We start from the raw sequence: 16,139 nt of genomic DNA, 5'->3' as shown, positions 1-16,139 counted from the left end.
TAATTATTGTAAAATTAATAATAAATTTTAAATACACGAGTTTTTCAATACTAATCATAGGTTTTTCAATATATGTGAATATTAAATATTTAATTAATTTGTCAATCAATAAAAAATATATACTATTTATGATAAATATGAATAGACACTTAAACTATTAATTAAGTTACAAAAAATTGTTCATTTATATAAAATTTTATCGTTATATAATATAATATAAATATTATATATTATATATATATATATAATATATAGTAGAATAGCATGTAAATATTTATTTCCTCTAAAAATCTGCCAAACTATTTTTTATATCTAAAATTTGTATTAAACTTGCATGAATTTTTCAATACTATTAATTAATCAAAAATAAATATTTTCTATTAAATATTCTCATTAATTAATCTGTCAATCAATCAAAAATAAATACTATTTATGAAAAATATGAATAAACACTTAAAATATTAACTAAGTCACGAAAAATTATCCATTAAATAAAATCTTATATTTGTATAATATAATAATATATAATATATTATATTAAAGTATAATAGTTTACACATTTTTGTTTACTCCAAAAATCTGTCAACCTATTTTTTACCTCTAAAATTTGTCTTAAATTTGTATGGATTTTATGAAAAATATTAATAGACAACTTAAACTATTAATTAAGTCATAGAAAATTGTCTATTTATTTAAAATATTATCTTTATATATTTGTTCTATATATATTTATATAATATTAAAATATGATAGTCAAACAAAATATTTTATCAAATGTCAATAAATGGTGATTTTTTTTGCTCAAAAACTTGCATTAAATCAAAGGTAGTGATTAATTAATTATTAATTACTTTAATAATTATATTATAGTCTTGAAAATTCATAAAAAAATGCTAGAGTTTTTCAATGCTAATTAATATTTAAGGTATCACATTTTTAAGACTATGGAAGAAATCAAAATTCATATTTTTAAAATTTTGTTATTATTAAAAAAACTTATTCTTACTCATATTTAAGAGTTTTAATTTATATTTATAATTATAAAATAATAAATAGAAAATAAAGAACGTCTTTGAGTATATATATTATAGTTTTTATAATATTTATTTATAAATAAATATAATATAATAAATAAAAAAAATTATAAATATTTTGTTAAGTTATCTACTTAATGTGTTAATTATTCTTTAACACATTAAATAGTAATATATTAAATTAAAAGTATTTTTTATTAGTATATTAAATAAAGAATAATTAATTAAACTTAAATTTTGATAAATAATTAAAAAGTAAAAAAAATATAATTATCAATTCTATTAAAATTATTTAAAATAATAATTTTATTTTTTTATTTTTAAATTAAACACTCCCCCGTTTATCACACTTGTTGACCACTAATATATGTATAGAAGCCAAGGAAAAGTTAGAACCGCGTTGGAGAATGGACATGGTGGTAGGAAATGACAGACAGACAAATGGCCCACCCCGAAAGGCAGCAAATTGGCCCCATTCCTCTCTCTCCCTCTCTCTCTCTCTCTCACAGTTTACACCTACTCACTGCTCTGCTTATCCCTCACTGAAGGCTCAATTTATGCTTAATTATTATGTATTAAACATAAATAATGATAATTATTATTGTCTTCAATAACATCCATCGGACCATTGCTTCAGCCCGGTTCGGGTACAATCCAACCAACATCCACAACACAAACTTTACGGACTGGATGGCTCTTCTTCCACTAACCCCGCCCCGCCCCGTTTTCTTTCTGTAAAAACCCGAACCAAACCCAAGACCGGCTTCTGTTCTGCCACTACCCACTACCCCACCAGGCAGTGGCAGGCAGCAGGCTTACCCTTTTGTCTCCCCTTTTATTTATTTATTTATACTCCCCACATCTCACCTCCATCGTCTCCTTCAGTGCTTCTAAAATGGCCCCTAAAGCCGGAGCTGCGCTCTTTTCCTTCTTCCTCCTCCTCCTCCTCCACTCCGCTTCCTCCGGCTTATCCCTGGAATACCATGCTCTGGCTTTGCGGTCCCTCCCCAGCCCAAATCCCCTTTCGTGGATCGACCAAGAATCTGAATCCGAATCTGAGGACGAAGAAGCCACCCTCTCCGTCCAGTTACACCACCGGGACTCTCTCTTCTTCAATGCCACCCCAGACAGGCTCTTCGCCCTCCGCCTCCAACGCGACGCCGCGCGCGCCAAAAAGCTCGCCGCCGCCGTCAAGCGCGCCGTTATCGGAACCGGCGACTTCAGCAGCTCCGTGATCTCGGGCCTCGCCCAGGGCAGCGGCGAGTATTTCACGCGCCTGGGCGTCGGCACGCCGCCCAAGTACGTCTACATGGTGCTCGACACCGGCAGCGACGTTGTTTGGATCCAGTGCTCCCCCTGCCGGCAATGCTACTCCCAGTCCGACCCGGTCTTCGACCCCACCAAGTCCTCGTCGTATGCCAACGTCCCGTGCGGCTCGTCCCTCTGCCGCCGCCTCGACTCGCCTGGCTGCAACCAGCGCCGGATGTGCCTCTACCAGGTCTCCTACGGCGACGGCTCGTTCACTGTTGGAGAGTTTGCCACCGAAACGATGACGTTTCGGAGGAGTCGAGTCGACCAGGTTGCCATTGGATGCGGCCACGACAACGAAGGCTTGTTCGTCGGAGCCGCCGGGTTGTTGGGTCTGGGCCGGGGGAAGCTCTCATTCCCCAGTCAGGCTGGAGCCCGGTTCGGCCGGAAGTTCTCGTACTGCATGGTGGACCGATCGGCTTCTTCCAAACCGTCTTCCATTGTCTTCGGCGGCTCGGCGGTTTCGCGAAACGCCATGTTCACACCGTTGCTCACGAACCCGAAGCTCGACACTTTCTACTACGTCCGGCTCACCGGCATCAGCGTTGGGGGCGCCCGAGTCCGGGGCATTACGACGTCGCTTTTCGAGCTCGACACCGAGGGGAACGGCGGCGTCATCATCGACTCGGGCACGTCCGTGACCCGCCTGACCCAACCCGCGTACGTGGCAATGCGCGACGCATTCCGGGCCGGAGCGTCCCACCTGAAGCAGGCGCCCGACTTCTCCCTGTTCGACACGTGCTTCGACCTCTCCGGGAAGACGGAGGTGAAGGTCCCGACGGTGGTGATGCACTTCGCCGGAGCAGACGTGTCGCTGCCAGCGTCGAATTATCTCATCCCCGTGGACACCAAGGGCACCTTCTGCTTTGCCTTCGCGGGCACGATGAGTGGGCTATCCATAATCGGGAACATCCAGCAACAGGGTTTCCGGGTCGTGTACGATGTGGCGGGTTCCCGGATCGGGTTCGCTCCTGGCGGATGCGCTTGATTGGCTTCTACTGTGCGGCCTTGTTTGGATGGAGGGAAAAATTCTTTCCCGGCTAGGGTTTCTGCTTTTCTTTTTTTATTTTTTTGGGTTTTCTTGAGGAGCCAGCCAGCCAAATACCTGCAAAAGGAGGCAAAGATTGAAACTTGCAAGCTCCAAGTGGTTTGTCTGTTGTATTACTTATCCCAACCCTAATTTAGTGTTCTAATTAATTAATACAGGGTTTAGGGTAAAGATGAACCATGAATATTAATGGAACCACCCTTACCCTTACATTGGATGAACAGAAGAGATGATCTGATGATCATTTTACTAACACAATCATTCGTCAAACCCTCAGCAGACAGAGACAGATTCTCATGGCGGCGGGCTGGGGCAGAGTCAACATGAGTGGGCACCGATTGCCGAAATCTGCGTCGAAACTCGTGGGACTGGGAGCATCTGCATCTGCCCCTGTTCCCTGTTGCAACACACTTGGTACTTATTATTTTATGCATGTTTATGTTTTGTTGGTCATAACAACTACGAACGATGATAAGAATCCTTCCTTCCTTTCTTCCTTGGTCTGTTCAATAATATAAGTTAGTTAGTGTGATATTAATGCAATTAGATAGCGCCTCTTGGTGCTGGGTGTTGGGTCCTGATATCCCATGAAATCTGCATCCATATTGCAATCCAACATATTATATATAATAATGCATTGGTTGACCAGATCATCAAGTTAATTATTATGGGTATTAAGTTACTTGAGGGAGGTGAAAATATTCCTGCCACTGCCCCTCATGGAGTGTTGTTGGGATGCTCAAGATAAGAAGACAGGCCCAATCTTTGCCATATTTATGTTCAAGGCTTGGAGCCCCAGGATTGGATTTCTTTTGATCTGTTCTGATTGAGCCTTTTGGTGGGTTCTTCTAGGATGATGGGCTTTGAGAGTAAGGGATGACGATGTTCTTGATTCCAAATCCATTTATTATTATTATTAAGCCTCTCGTGTCCACGCTGCTTTAGGCTCCAGACCAAGTATGTATAATAATAATCATTCCTTGACACTGAAGCCTACTTGCATATTGCTTGCATAGTTGACGACAACTCTTAAAAGAGAGAATATCTTCTATGAGCAATACCAATTGCATATCTATTTATTATTTATTATATGCTTTCTCAGTTTTAAGACAAAAAAATAAAAACCTTGTTTCATTAAATTTAAAAAAATAAAATTTTTATTATGCAATGCAATGGAGAGAATATATCATAACTTTGTTTTTATCAATATTGTAATATAGTGGGAATTAAAACTTGGGGAATAACACCTCTTTTGCTTTCCAATTGTCACATATACATTATTATACGAATGTCATATGATAAAGAATATTTTTGCTCTAAGTGAAACTACCAAAAATAGTCATATCATGCTCTTTAAAGGTCATACATGTCCCAAAATATTTAGATCTAGATTCAAATTCAAGTTATGACTGGTAAAAAATCCCAACGTAGATAACTAAATTCGTCCCAATTTGAGTTCAAATCTCCTCTGGTTCAAATTAGGTCATGGGTGGAAGTTGATCATCTATATAGCATTATCATAAGATTTTCTCACACCTACAATATAATACCTTATATTTTCGTAAAGTTGTTATATATTTTAAGTGAGATTAAAATATCAAAAAATATGCTTGAAAAGGCAACAAGTGACTGAATCAGCTGCAGAGAATGCACTGAAACTTAGATACCTAAGGACAAATGTATATTTTTGACGAGTGTCTTGAGGCGAGATTTATGGTGCTGAAAGAAATAAAATCAGAAACGATTTTTCGATTAAGCTAAGTCATAGCATAAAAAGACTAAATGATGGTAAAGGCTTCCCGAAAATCGTATATATCGAGTAATTTTGAGTTATTAATTTTGAGATTTTAAGTATCTCGATAAATTTGATATTTGAGGGTGTAATTGTAATTAGAGAATTATCTAAATGAAATAAGGATGAAATTATAAGCTCGTGTAGTAAAATATTAAAGTTGAGAACTTCAAATAAGGGCCAAAATGTCATTTAGAAGAAGTTTGGGGTATTAACTTAGATTTCAAAAGTTAAATCCATTCTAACTTTGGATTTGAAAAGCCATTCAATTACATCTTTGAGTCTTTGAAGTCCATGGCTTAGATTGTGACAAGTGGCATAATGTGATTGGTTCAAAAAACTATAAATAGGCACCATAGATTGTTCTCAAATCATTCAAGGGAGTTTTGAGGAGTGAGGCATTCTAAGTCGAGAAGTTTGCTCTAGAGAGAGGGGAGGAAGTTCTACAAGAAGTCGGGAAGAAAGCGGCAGAGAAGCAACAAGGAGCGAGCCTCGTAGGAGTTGCGGGTCTTCGTCAGAATTTGCCAAAATCAGTAAGAAAAAAGCAAGGTAAGTCTGATTTTTTTTTTTTTTTTTTATAATCCTGTAGAGGGGGAAGAGTGGGTCGCGCAGATTCAAACGGGGGTCGAATTAGAGTTAAAATGAGAAAGTTATGGTCGAAAACCAAACTAATGTGAAGCTGTCTGAATCTGGTAGGCAGCGCGTGAAATACACGCGCCGGAAAGTGGTTGTGTGCGAAGATGTGTGGCCAACCTTTCCAGGGCGCGTGAGGGGCCCATTTTTCTTCAACTTTTCCATTTTTGTCCCTACTTTAATGCCTCTCAACCCTATGTAAAAATATTTGAGATTAGGTTTACCGAAATATATGTTTTCTACAAAAACTTAGGCTGTTTGCAATAAAACCGTACCGTCCAAGAGATAAACTAACAAGGTGAAACTCCTATACTCTAAATCTTATTTTTTATTCTCTTATGAGAGACTTCTATTACATGAGATGTGTTGTGAAGTTCTTGTACGTAAACTTTTATTGTTCTCTTACGTGAAATCATGTTGCATATATGAACTATATTTTTTCTGAAAAATATATGTTGTTGGCTTTTTAACTGTTGCATTTATAAATTTTGTGTGGCCATACTGTTGTACCTATTTGTTGTTGGTCGAGGGTAAAAGTCGGATATCCCTCGAGAGGCGCTATGTGTACGCCATCAAGAAAGCTCTCGTGAGGAAGACCGTGAGCTTAAAGGACAACGGATGTGGTGCTTGCATGAGTTTTATGAAGTCGGGCCGAGGTGATATGGTTAGGGACCTCTCGAGAGGCACTATGCGTGCGCCATTGAGAAAACTCTCGTTGGAGAAGGCCAACATGTTCACGAGACACTTCGGAGTAGTTTTCGTTATTTTCCTCATACGTTTTATACTTGTTCATGAATTGATATAAATTGTTTTGGAGTTTCTTATTAGAAGATTTATCTTCTAATTGGACTATATCTCTGGAATATTCAAACGTTTCAGGTTTGACGAAAGGCTCTAAGAGAAAGAAGGTATTTAAAGAATAAGCTTAATTTATTTCTCGTAACATGTTTATCATATCTATGTTTATGTGTGAACCTATGTAGAATTTGGATATGTTTAAGACGTTCAGTTATCACTTGTGAGAGATGATGTCCATGTAATACATTTTGTAGACGTCTTGAACGATTTTATTTATGATAAATAAAGCATTATGGTGTGAACCATATCAGGTTCAATTTAGCTTTCACATTTGAAATTTTAACACATGTCCTAATTATTCGATTATTGGGTTTGTTAAGCTGAGAAGGTGAAAATTAGGATTTTTGGGATATTGTGTGATATATGTCAGCTATTGTGATATAAAAAATTTTTATATTCCCAAAATTCTAAATTATAACACACTCAAAAAATTTGAGGTGTTACATACAATATATCTATATAAAAACACATTTTCAAGAAACAAATAACATTATTTATCACATATGATTACTTTATTCTTTTGTTAATATTGAGTTTGACTTTACGATCGAAGAATATGTCAATAGATTCAATCCCTACTCATGCTACTCAAGCAAGTTTTGGACAAGTTTGAGATCAAACACAACTACTGTGTTGTAACATACCTTTCACGAGGTTTTCTTTAGAGGGCTTCAAAAATAAATTTTCTAGAGAAGTTAGTCTGAACCCAAAAGAATGCTTTCTTTCAGAAGGGTTTTTGAGGCCCTATTCCCTTAAAACTTGAGTAATCTTCTGAAAACCCTTTGGGGACCAATTTCCTTGAAGGCCTAGGCAACCTTCTAAAACCCTTCAGGGACTAGCTTTCCCCAAGGCTTAGCCCACCAAGGTCTTCTTGAAACCTAACCCAGGGATAGCTGGACACCCTCACTCGAAAAGTCATGACCACATATCTTTGTGCATGCGTGCCACATTTCCCACATTGCCACGTGTTTCAATCCTTTAAGGGGTATAAATACCCCCTAACCCCTTGTCTTTCGGATCATTTGGCCCAATTTGAAGACCTCTCTCATATTCTTTAGCACGTACCTTTCCAAAGACCTTCAACTCTTCAAGGAACATCATTTACATATTGCATCTACACAACATATGCATCCCTTCAACGCTAAAACCACATCTAGCTTAAGTATCGGAGGGCCCGTGCATGATAGATCCATGCATGCCTTTTGACCGTCTTCAATCTTGTAGATCAAAAGACTCAAATACCTTTTTGAAAGACTCTTCCACACAACTCCATTCGGGAACCTTTCTGTAGCCTCTCACACCTGAAGACACTTCTCCCTCTGAATTGTCCTTCTATTAGTACCTCTTCAAGTGATCTCTTTTGAGCAAAACTTATTTTTTCGCCTAGTTCTATTGGTTTTCTGTCAAGCTTTTTCAAAACAAACAAATTTTAATTATTTTATTCCAACAACAATAACTAGTCACAACGACTTAAGATATAATTGATAGTGATCGATTCCAACCATTAACATCAACAAAAATTTCACAATTAAATATATAAATAGCATTGTGGATGCATGTATAAGAAATTTAGAGATCTGAACACATTGATGACAAGTGGCCCAAGAGCACTAGAAGTACAGCCAGAGCCCATCCTTGCTGGAATTCACACATTGCCTGCTGGAAACTTTCCTCATATATATATATATATATATATCAACATTTCACAAAAAATATATGTATATTAGTAAAAAAAAAAATTATTTTGATACTTAAATTTAACACTTATAATATTATTTTATATTAGAAATTATAGCTGATTACAATTACTTTGTAACGGGCAGTTTAAGAATAAAAGAAAAGTAGTAAATAGGGAGTAAGAGGCAGCTATGATTAGGAAGCGCAGGAATCAAATAATTCCCATGAAATGAATCAATGAGACGGACACAAAGGTCACTCCTTTGCTAGCATTCCATCTCTCCAACCAAAAAGCCATTATCAACACGCCCCCCCCCCCCCCCCCCCCCCCCCCCCCCCCCCCCCCCCCCCCCCCACAACCCCCCGGGCGCTCTCTCTCTCTAGGTTTTCTTTCTTTCCTTTCCGGAGAAACCTTACCTGAACACAGAGTCAAAATTGCAGCCGAAAGAAGTAAAACCCACCAAGTTACCCATTTCTCTACACAGACAGGGACTGTATAGTTTGGGGTTCTGAATGGAATTGGATAGCATTGAATGCATATCGTCGTCGGATGGTATGGACGAAGATGAGATCCACCATCTTCTTCACCCTCAGTTTCAATCTTCCAAGCCCAACAACGTCGTCTCCCCTGCGATCCATCCAACCACAAGTGTCCATGAGCTTCTTGAATGTCCCGTCTGTACCAATTCAATGTACCCTCCAATTCACCAGGTTTGTTCTCTCGTTCAATTTGAATTTGTGGGTTTCTCTTCCTTTTGCCTCCTTTAATTCACGGCTCCTCCTCCCGATTAAGCCTCTGTGCGTGTGTTTAAATTCGAGGGTTTGGTATTTCTGTGTTGAACGATTCAAATTCATAGTAAATGCTGCATTCTCTTCGGGAAATCGTCGGTGGGTGGGTGGGTTTTTGTTTCTTGGCATGATTTCGTTCTTACTACTTTTCGTTTTTTTACTGATTGATGCGATTAGGTTGGATTTAGGGGGAGATGATGGCTGGCCTGAGTGATGGAATTATTATGGTCTGAAAGGGGCTTTCAGAGTCATTTTTATTTTTTGGAGTTTTGTTTGGTTTAAATGTGATGAAGAAAACTAATGCAAAAGGTGGAGATCTGTTTGGTAGAAAGGTCTTTTTTTCCTTTTTAATCAGTAAGTGGCTTTATGCTGTAAATTGATATTTTTTTTTATTTGCTTTTAGCTATTTGACAAGCTTGGATTTTGGTTTGAGCTTTACTGAAAACTGTGATTACGTTCTTTATACATTGATCTTGTAGGAGAGTGAATACTGGGAAAGCAGTGAATCAAAGAGCTTGTTGGTTTTATGCATATCCAGATTAATTTGTTGGAGAGAAACTATGGTTTCCCTTCTCAACACAACACCCATTTTCCCTCCTGATACCTCACCAAAAAAAAAAAGGGCCAATTGGCTTCCAAGTCATTTCTCACTCCCTTATTTATGATATGACTCCTTTTTGTTGCTCAGGTCTAAGGGTGCAAATGAGCCAAGCTGCTTGGGCTTGGCTCGGTGTTCAACTCGATAAAATCTCATTCGAATTCGTTCGTTAAACTAAACGAGACAAGCTTGAGCCAAATTTGAAATTCAATTTATAAACGAGTTAAGTTTGAGCTCAGTAAAGTTCAGCTCGTTAGTTCGCAACTTGGCTCGAATAGAGGCTCATGAACTAGATCGATTATAGGTTCGTAAGCTGTCTCGAATAGAGATTCGCGAGCTAACTCGCTTATAGGCTCGTGAGCACCTTGTTAGTTGATATTAATAAAAATTATTATTTTTTATGTTTTTATATATAGGATAACATCATTGAAATTCTTCTACCACATGAAACAAAACAAGATATGTGATTCTTGGAAGCTTTTGATATGTTGGTATTTTGTAGGTTGATATATGCGATTTGATATATAATTATGATTATTGATTAATATTACAATTTCAAATTGTAGGTTGATATTTGGAGTGGCTAATTTGAAGTTGAATTGAAAATATATTTGTTGTGCTGTAATTTTGATTATGTTTGTATTTTGAAAATAACTAAATAAATAATTTGATTATTTTTTTGTACGGTAAATGATATTGTGCTTATTATAATTTGTGAAATTGTTATTACTTAATTATTATGTTGATGTTATATTTGTTGATTATCAGGTTGGGTTCATTTAGGTATATTTATTGATTATCAAATTGATATTTGTTTTTATTATAGATCAATTTATTAAATTTTCTTAAATAAAACTTTGATATATTTTAGCCCGAGCTCAAGCTCGAGCTCAGGCTCTGCTAATCGAGCTCAAGCTCGAGCCAAGCTTCCAGGCTTGACTCAAACTTGAGCTCGAGCCAAGCTTCCAGGCTCGACTCAAACTTGAGCTCGAGCTCGAGCTTGTGATAAAATTTTTTGAGCTGAGCCGAGCTAAGCGAAGCTCGGCTCGACTCGACTCATTTGCACCCCTACTCAGGTCCTCCTCAGAAGCTGAAGGGCAATTGCAAGCATTTGTTTGAGAATTATATATTTTTGTGTGCATACTGGCTCATATTAAATGTTGAATACTATCTATTTGGCACTTGGGGCGGGGAGGATAATAGATTCCATTCATGAAAATAATAGGTTGGAGATGTTTTCTGATAATCTATTATTTTTGCTTCTTCTTGAGGCTAAAAATTTAGAGAGAGAAAATAACAATTCAAATGATCTAGAGACGTGCAAAGGTATGATCAGAGGGCCTTTAGTATAAGAGGAGACATATCTGTCATATTAAAAGGGTTTCATGAAAACAAAGTTGAAACCTTGCTTTTATTTGGAACTTGTTGATGCATCATGGTGAAAAATGAGTCATGCAAATCAAACATTTTATGTTGTCTGTTGCAATGAGTGTCATACACGAACTGGTCTGTCTGGAGGCATCCCTGGTGGCTGATGGTGAGCCTCTTGAGGATGCAGTGTCCACTGAATCTAGGTGCATGTCATACCAAGGGGGGCAAATGGAAAGTTGAGGTAGCCAAATGGATGAGAAAAACAGGTGAAACCCTGCACAGATAGAGATATTAAGTCATTTCTTTTGTCTCCTGATGCAGTAACTGCTTCATTATTTATAGTTTTGTCTGGGCTCTGGCACCAAATCTTACACATTATTTCAATACCTGTATGCCGCTCAATTATTGCTCATTGAGTGAGTAATCAACCGTTACCTGCATAGTTGATTCGTCCAATTGGTTGGGTGACTTGCTATGCTATCTCTTTGTTGGCGGTTTGTGCCGCGGAGCATTTATTGCACTATTGGTGGTCAATGTCAAGGCATGGTCCACCTCAATGGTATATTCCTTCGATGTTCTCTCAACTAAGGATGGAAATGGGTCCCATTTACCCATTTAAAGTTACAACGATTATCAAAAATTCATATTTTGAGTCATAGAGATAAATTTTATTTGAACATTTACTAAAATAATCCCTAATTACCCATTTAAAATTGAAATAAGTTTGAAAAATTCATATTTGAATGATATAAACGTAAGATATATTTTGAACATTTACTAAATGGGTATGCAAATGGGTAATTGGGTGACCCGTTGCCATCTCTACTCTCAACTAGTGTGATTAAAGGCCCAATTACTTCAATAACATTTAAACATATTCAGTGTCTGATACACCCGCATAATTATCCACTACATTTGTTGGAACCAGATGTTTAAGGTGCTGTCATGACATACATCTGTTTTGGGACCTTCCTGACCTTCATGGATACAAATACTCTGGTGTGAGAGAAACTTATGCGAAGTCAGTGTTAATGAGTATAGCTGGTAGTGGCACTGAGAAGTGAGAGTTCCCAGTTCAACTCCAGTGACATCATTTCTTGTACTGTTATATATTTGAGGCAACTTTCTGAGATCTAAACAGTCCATTTTTGCTTTTTTGGGTTTTATTTCTATTATTTTTTGCAATGGTGTTTATCAAAGAACAAAAAAAATACCATTTTCTTGGAATATTGAAGAAGCTGAATTGCTTAGCCCTTTTTAAGAGGATTTACAGGTTTTCATTCTAATAAGATCATAGAGTGCAGTATTTCCTCAGTACATGGTAGAAGCATCCTTGTCATTTTTAATCTTTGAAATAAAATTTCAGACTTCTAGTGCACACACTCAGAGGAACTTGAGGCGTGTGTCATTTAAAAAGTTCTTCATAAAAGAACTGCAAGTTGGAGTCTGTTAATGCTGGCTAAAGCTTTCCATGAGAGAAGTGGTTTCTTAGGAAATGGAAGTCTTGGAAGTAAGTCCCCGAGAAGCAATGCGTTGAACATGAAGATATATATGTATTAGCAGCATGGTTGTTAAACTCTCGATTTTACGGGTACGATTTTACGATTTTGAAGTTGAATTGCACTCGATTTTACATGTTGAAGACCCTCTTACGATTTTACGATTTTAACAATCTTGATTAGCAGGATATATTTGTAGGGAGAGGTCAATCTTTGGGTCCCTTCCCTTCAAGGTTATCAATGATAACTATTTCTAGAAAGTGGCTTTGGTATTGCAGGTCATCGATGTGCCGTCTTTAAGACCTTAACAGTCTGTGTACTTAATTCATATGAGGCTAGTTCTCTGCATGATATCTTCAAGACTTCCATCCTTGCTGCAATTCCTTTGTACTGGAACGTGAATTAAACTTTTTGCTGCAATTCCTTCATAGGACTAGATTCAGTTGAACTGGCAAAATATCTATGGCTCTAGATCTGTCAACCGTGCTGAAGAACTAAAGTTGGTGTAACAATAAATCCTTTATTCATGCTGATAGCATCTTTCTGTTTATCTACATTCCAACTCATTATTGATTTACACACACTTAATCCCATCTGCCTTTACAAATATTGATATGCATGGTAATGGATATTGAGTTGCTGCTTGTATGCACATTTGTACACGTGCCTCATTAATTATTATACATCCATCCGTACATATGTTAATATATATGCATTTTAGGACTTTCATTGGTAAGCTATTAAAATTTTACTGGTGAGTTTTTTGTCTTCAAAAGATGAGTCTTTTATGAGAAGTTGTGCTTTTCAGTGTCATAATGGGCACACCCTCTGTTCAACGTGTAAAGCTAGGGTGCACAACCGCTGCCCCACTTGTAGACAGGAGCTTGGTGATATAAGGTGTCTAGCATTGGAAAAGGTCGCAGAATCGCTTGAGCTGCCTTGTAAGTATTGCTCTCTTGGGTGCCCTGAGATCTTCCCCTATTACAGCAAGCTTAAGCACGAGACCGTATGTAACTTCAGACCATACAACTGCCCGTATGCGGGATCAGAATGCTCGGTTGTTGGGGATATTCCATACCTGGTTAATCATCTTCGGGATGATCACAAAGTAGACATGCACTCCGGATGCACATTCAACCATCGATATGTGAAGTCTAACCCAAGGGAGGTTGAGAATGCCACATGGATGTTAACAGTAAGTTTATATTCTGATCTCCTTATCAACTCATACGACTGTGCGTATAAGCTCCCACTTCCTCTGTTGGGCATTCATAATTCTTGCTATTTGCTCTGTTGAGCATGGCAATTTTCAGCTATTATGGTCACTGCTAGCTAAAACATTTGCCATATATCTTATCTTCCCTTGTTTAGGTTTTCAATTGCTTTGGGCAGTACTTCTGCCTCCATTTCGAAGCTTTCCAGCTGGGGGTGGGCCCTGTGTATATGGCATTTCTACGGTTCATGGGCGACGAGACGGAGGCCCGGAACTACAGCTACAGCTTGGAGGTCGGGGGAAACGGCCGGAAACTCATCTGGGAGGGCACTCCGAGAAGTATAAGGGACAGTCACCGGAAGGTTCGGGACAGCCATGACGGGCTCATTATACAGCGGAATATGGCCCTCTTCTTCTCTGGAGGCGACAGGAAAGAGCTGAAGCTGCGCGTTACGGGTCGCATTTGGAAGGAACAGCAGAACCCGGATGGCGGGGCTTGTATTCCAAACCTCTGTAGCTAAATATATATATATATATGTATGTATTTTATATGGGTGATGATGGAGAAATGCTGACACTTGTTGGTATTGTGGATGTTGTTCGCTGGTGCTGGAAGTAGTTTTTGCTTTCTTGGTGGTGTTCAATAAAAAAGTTGATTTTGCTTTGCTTGGTTTTAAGGACAATCGGAATGCATTGGTAAATGGTAATTCATCACAACATTTAGGAAGAAATTAAAAATCTCAACTTTGCTTGCATTTGTGTTGGGGAGTACAAAAATGGAGCAAAGCCATTGTGGGAATGTTTGCGTGAGGAGGAATGTGTTGCTGTGGATTCTTCAAAACAATACAATTCAGTGACTATAAATTAAATGTCAGAAAGAAATGAAGAAGATGAAGAATCAAAACCCATCACGATCAGCAATGGAAGCCCACCACGGAACCGTCGTTCATTCGAATGGCGACTCGACATCTCACGCCGCTCTCCACTCTATGACTGAACAACTTTAAAACCCTAACCCTCCCCACAAGCTTCATCCGCGTCTCTATCTCCATGGCCTGATCCGCCACTCCCACGGCTGTGGCCGGCAGGGCGGAGGCGGAGGTGGAGGCGGAGGAGGCGAGGGGGAATTGGTGGACGTCGAGCTTGGCGGACAAGTGCTGGGTGCGGCCGGCGGGGATCTGGCCGGCGGGGATGAAGACGAGGCCAAGGGGGCTGCCGGAGTAGACGAGCTGGAGGGAGCTGTCGTAGTGGGTGAAGGCGTCGCGGTTGGGGTTGGTGACGGAGGCGTACTGGAAGAGGGTGAAGTTGAAGGCGCCGTTGGAGACGGAGAATGCCGGGAATTGGACGGCTTCGACGGCGATTCTGGGGTCTTTGGGCTTGAAAAGGAAGAAGAATACGGTGACGGCGACAATGGCCAGGAAGAGCAGGAAAAGGGTTGCCACTACACATGAAGCCACGTTCGCTCCTCCTCCTCTTGATCTCTGAGATCTGTGCTGCTGGTAGTGAGGAGGTTCGCACATTTCCCTGAGAGAGAGAGAGAGAGAGAGAGAGAGGGGAAAGTGGGAGAGAGAGAGAGTGAAAGTGAGGAATAACGATTAATAACCAGTTTATTTATTTATTCATTTCTTTAATGATTAGTTTCACTTTCTTCGTAAGGAGGAAAGAAGATGAAGATGGTAAATGGTAATTTGACCATGTATAGTCTCGTTACCTACGTTGCTATCTATCTATGTTTAATACAAAATTTCTTCATTTTCTTGTTTGAATTTAAATAAGTTAAAAGGTTTATTACCATTGATATGAGTAGCTGTTACTTCAATGTGAATTTAAAAAATTATCAAACTTGAGTTTCTAACCTTTACATGTCAAATATATGAATGAATAGCAATGAGAATGTAATTTAAGATTTATAACCTTCAAAATCAAATTCCGACCATTTTGATACCATCGCCATTTCTAATAATAGCAAGTGTGTTGTGTGGTTGACTTGGCATTCATGACTGTTGCCTCAAACACACAAAAACATAACAGTTCAATGCAACAGTACAAACGGATGCTTTGTAATTGTTGCAATCTGGGTTGATGGATTCATTTGCTCAAATTCCCAAAATGATGGACCAACTAAAATAAATCTTTCTCTCTATATATCAGGTTATCTACTTTGTAAATGCTGGGGAATCCTCGTTTTCATATGCAACTAATCTTTACTTGAGATTTTGTTTCTAGAAAGAGAGACACAGAGATGTAACTGCTAAAGAGACATTTCCTCATCACAATCGATTCTATACTTCTGTAGGCTACATAACTGCTAAAGGGTCA

At 38.6% G+C, this 16,139-nt stretch overlaps 3 protein-coding genes across 3 annotated transcripts; 2 read left to right on the top strand and 1 right to left on the bottom strand.

Moving 5' to 3' along the window:
* The first annotated feature begins 1,819 nt into the window (after window positions 1-1,819).
* LOC127787723 (aspartyl protease family protein 2-like) lies at window positions 1,820-4,028 on the top strand. The gene has a single exon (XM_052315795.1). The coding sequence runs from the start codon at window positions 1,930-1,932 to the stop codon at window positions 3,328-3,330; it is 1,401 nt and encodes a 466-aa protein (XP_052171755.1). The 5' UTR covers window positions 1,820-1,929; the 3' UTR covers window positions 3,331-4,028.
* A 4,576-nt stretch (window positions 4,029-8,604) lies between these two features.
* LOC127787284 (E3 ubiquitin-protein ligase SINAT3-like) lies at window positions 8,605-14,497 on the top strand. The gene is made up of 3 exons (XM_052315252.1): window positions 8,605-9,061; window positions 13,416-13,802; window positions 13,979-14,497. The coding sequence occupies exons 1-3, from the start codon at window positions 8,864-8,866 to the stop codon at window positions 14,339-14,341; spliced, it is 948 nt and encodes a 315-aa protein (XP_052171212.1). The 5' UTR covers window positions 8,605-8,863; the 3' UTR covers window positions 14,342-14,497.
* A 237-nt stretch (window positions 14,498-14,734) lies between these two features.
* Window positions 14,735-15,340, bottom strand: LOC127787673 (uncharacterized). The gene has a single exon (XM_052315730.1). It carries the CDS (start codon window positions 15,338-15,340, stop codon window positions 14,735-14,737), a length of 606 nt encoding a protein of 201 aa, XP_052171690.1.
* Between the last annotated feature and the right edge of the window lie 799 nt (window positions 15,341-16,139).

This window comes from Diospyros lotus, chromosome 12, assembly GCF_014633365.1.
Source record: "Diospyros lotus cultivar Yz01 chromosome 12, ASM1463336v1, whole genome shotgun sequence".
Lineage (NCBI taxonomy): Eukaryota > Viridiplantae > Streptophyta > Magnoliopsida > Ericales > Ebenaceae > Diospyros > Diospyros lotus.
Note: the sequence above shows the minus strand (reverse complement) of the source record. Positions and strands in the feature narration are given on the sequence as shown.